General features: G+C 65.9%; 2 protein-coding genes across 2 annotated transcripts in view; one reads left to right on the forward strand and one right to left on the reverse strand.

The window, feature by feature from the left end:
• Positions 1 to 209, reverse strand: part of Mrpl34 (mitochondrial ribosomal protein L34) — a 960-nt gene extending 751 nt beyond the window's left edge. Inside the window, exon 1 of the mRNA XM_005409524.2 lies at positions 118 to 209. Coding sequence (XP_005409581.1) covers positions 118 to 182 — 65 coding nt within the window. The 5' untranslated portion in view covers positions 183 to 209. The remainder of the gene's footprint in view (positions 1 to 117) is intronic.
• A 1,020-nt stretch (positions 210 to 1,229) lies between these two features.
• Positions 1,230 to 3,627, forward strand: part of Abhd8 (abhydrolase domain containing 8) — a gene marked incomplete in the record, with an annotated part of 7,919 nt that continues 5,521 nt past the window's right edge. The window contains 2 exon segments of the mRNA XM_013507241.1: positions 1,230 to 2,208; positions 3,470 to 3,627. Of these exon segments, the coding sequence (XP_013362695.1) occupies positions 3,478 to 3,627 (150 nt within the window).

Here is a 3,627-nt window from a genome sequence, read left to right on the forward strand (position 1 = left end):
GCAACCGGCGCTGCGCAAACGCGCGCGGCGGCGTCGGGTCTCGCGGGTGGCGGAAGGCTGGCGCCAGCCCCGGAACCACCCTCATTCCCAGGCTCGGGGCGGACTGGGAGGACTCACCTGCCACCCAGCAGCGCCGCCGATCTCCCGGCCGGGCCCAGCAGGGATCCGGGCCCGAAAGCCATGCCCGCCAGCGGTCACGCCGTCCACTTCGCCCCTGCCGCCCGCGGGCCGGAACTGCTGCGGAGCAGAGGCTTCTGGGATATGTAGTTGGTCCTGGCGTAGCAAGAGCCGCAGTTCTACACCTGCGCACCACAGCAGGGGCGCAGTTTTCCCTTTTGACCCATAGGTGGCAGGCGAACGGCGCCGCCTCGACCTGCGTGTACGTGCAAGACACCAAGTGCTACTGGGAGTTGTAGTTCTTCCTCCTTTTCACCGACAGAGGGTGCCCGGGGCTCGGCTGTGGCGCAGCTGGCTGGCGGCAGACACAGGAAACGGCTGGTTGGTCTTTTCACCCACAGCAGGAGCTGGGCAGATGGCACACAGCTGGTTGGCAGCCTTTCTCTGGCCGCAGCCAAATCTCCGCCCCTTGGCGGGGAGCCCAGGCGGACTGAGCTCGAGCTGGCGTGTCCTTGAAGCAGTCCCTGCGCCTCTTCGAGCTTCAGTTCCTCAGTCTTGACGACTGTGTGCTGCGGGATTGCCCTTGGCGAGCTTCACCCCAAGTCAGCCCCTGGAGATTTTTTTTTAAACTCAGATCTGCACTCTTCTCCGCTCACACGTCTTCCTCGGCTCTCCATTGCCCCAGGAAAAATACCCAGCTCCTCCCGCAGGCGGGCGAAGCCCTCGCTTCGGGCTTCCAGAACTTCAGCCACACCCTCCTCTCTGCCCGTACCTATCCCCCACCCCGAGAAATCTCCTAACCTCGTCCCTGATCCCAGTTGAACCCTGATCTGCTCGGGCTGTCCGTGGCTCGCTTCCGCAGCAGCCGGGCCTGAGCATATCCTCGGCATATGCCGCCTCGGGGCGGGCGGCTTGGAGCGTTTCCCCTGCATGAATAAACTGTGTAGTCTCCAGGAGGGCCCCAGTAGGCAGAAGTGGGTGGCTGGATCTAATCCAGCTCTGGCAGCAAATTCCAGGGGCTGAACACCAGCGAGCAGCGAGGAGCGCTTAACCCGTCGTCCTCCGAAGCCTGTTTAGCAGCCAGCGCCGCGACCACAGCGCCAGCGAGGCACGCGGCGTGCGCGGGCGTGGCGGTGGGGCGATGCCTGCCTAGCAGTCTCGCACGGGACACAGCAGCAGAGCGGACGAAACGGAGGCTAGGGGATGGCTGGGCCAAGGTCATACTTCAGCAAAGGGCAGAGGCGAGGGATTTGCACCCTGGGCTTTCAGCTCCCCCCTCTCGGGGCGGCTGCCCGGCTCAGCGGGACCTCAGAGCTGGGGTTTGTGCCGCTGGCCGCCAGCCCCTTCTGCAAGCACCGGTTCCCGGCTGGTTGTGCGATGCACTACCTAACTTCCCACAGCCCCTGCGCCTCCTAAAGAACAGTCCAGGACCAGGCATCGCACGCCGTGGGTGCACATGCCAGCCTGGCTCCTGCTTGACTTGTGCCCTTTGTGAAGCTCAGTTTCCCCGCTGAAACTGCAAAGATCTGGGCGTCTGTTTCTGGAATGAAAAGGTCAACTCCAAGAAAGGAGGAATGGGGGCTCCGTTGGGAGGGCACCGGGGGTTCAGAGGCAGGGACTGGCCGGGGAGACCCCTGCTCAGGGTAAGGGCCTGGGACTGGCCTCTTGCAGGAGTCGGGGCCTCAGGGCCCTGGCCGTAACCCCATCTACACCCTGGGCCAGGCCCCATCTCCCCCGCACCGCGCTGAGTCCCCAAAAGGGACAGTTCTGTTGCTTCCAGAGCCCGCCCCATCGTGGCATCGCCGGCTCTGATTGGACATCTAACTAGGCCAGCAGAGCTCTTGGCTGCGATAGGCCGAGGTGTCCGCCCGTCCGCTGGAGGGCCCGCCCCTCGGGGAGGGATTTAAAGGGCTGGCTGCTCCATCGTGGCGGCGGGATGTCCCTGCGCTGACCGCCCGCGGCCCGTGCTCGCCAGTGTAGACGCGCCCGGGCCGACCTCGCGCCACCATGTAAACGGCGCCCGCAGGCGGACGCTGCCTTCCGCGCCCGGGACCCCTCTGCCCAGCCACGGGCCCCGGGGCCCTCGATGAGGTGAGCTTGGTGTGAGCCTCCGGAGGGGCGCATCGGGGCCCCCGCGGGCTCCACCTCGGGGCAGAGGGTCCACGAAGCCGCGCTGGGGCTCCTAGGAGGCCACGGAGCCCCAGCGGGGGCTGCGACCCCGCTGCAGGGATGGTGGCACCCGGGGAGGGGGCCTGGCGCTCCCTGGGGTCGCGCTCCTCGGGCGAAGGCCCCCTCGAACGCGCGCGCGGCCTGCGTCCCGCGCTGCACCCAGGCCGGCGCGGGCCGGGTGTCCGGCGCTCATCACGCAGTGGCACCCGGGCCCGGGATGGGCACCAGGCTTGGTCCCTGCTGTAGGCCCTAGGCAATGAGGGTGCGCTGCGCGGGTACCTCCTGGAGTTATGTAACCTCCTGTGGTTGCCATGGACACGGGGGAGGCACCCAGGGGACCGGGATGGAGCCCGACAGGCCCCCAGCAGGTCCCCGCCTCCATCCTCATCACCAGCCCTGGAGCTCGTGTGGCACGACCCCAAGTCCTGGGGTCCTCAGCCCAGGGTGCTGAGAGCAGCTTCTTCCCGCGTCCAGGCCTCAGGAAACCCAGCAAGGCCTGCTGGGTCCTGTCCCCTCCCCTTCCCAGCGCCCCTCCTTCGAGGGTCGATTCAGAGCTGCAGCCCAGGGGTGGGATGGGCATTTAAAATGCCCTCGCAGGCTGGGGATATAGCTCAGTGGCATAAGCGCCTGCCTGGCAAGCGCAAGGTCGTGAGTTCGATCCCCGGTACCTCAAAAAAAATAAAATGCCCTCGGAGAGCTGGGTATGGGGCACATGCCTGTCATCTCAGCGCTGGGCAGGCTGAGGCAGGAGGATTGCCCTGAGTTTGAGGCCAGCCTGGGCTACACAGTGAGTTCAAGGCCAGCCTGGACTACACTGGGAGACCTTGTCTTGAAAAAACAAAAAGAGATAGAAAGAAACAAACAAAATTAGTGGAATGAATGAATTAGCAAGAGTGCATGAACGAATGAATGAGTTACTGAAAGGTCACAGGAATGAATGGAAACCTGGTCCTAGCAGGCCCTAACTGGCAAGGGGGGTCCTCAAGGCTGGGGCGTTGGCACGATGTTGCCCCCTGCGGGAAGGCCCCCATCTACCCCTCGGCCACCTGCTGAAATGGGCGATGGCCAGGCCTTCGAGGGTGGGGCCACCAGCAGCGCTAGCCTGCTCCGTGTGGGCTGGCCCTGGCGCCTGGGGTGCGGCCCCGCACCGCGCTCAGGCCCCTGAGCCGCCCGCTCCCCCCAGGACACGCCATGCTGACCGGGGTGACCGAGGGCTTCCTCTGCTGCCTGCTGGGCTCGCCGCCCAACGCCGTGGGGCCGCTGGAGAGCGTCGAGTCGGGCGACGGCTACACCTTCGTGGAGGTCAAGCCGGGCCGCGTGCTGCGGGTGAAGCACGCGGGC

Source organism: Chinchilla lanigera, unplaced genomic scaffold (genome assembly GCF_000276665.1).
Source record: "Chinchilla lanigera isolate Chin_1 unplaced genomic scaffold, ChiLan1.0 scaffold00123, whole genome shotgun sequence".
NCBI classification, from domain to species: Eukaryota; Metazoa; Chordata; class Mammalia; order Rodentia; family Chinchillidae; genus Chinchilla; species Chinchilla lanigera.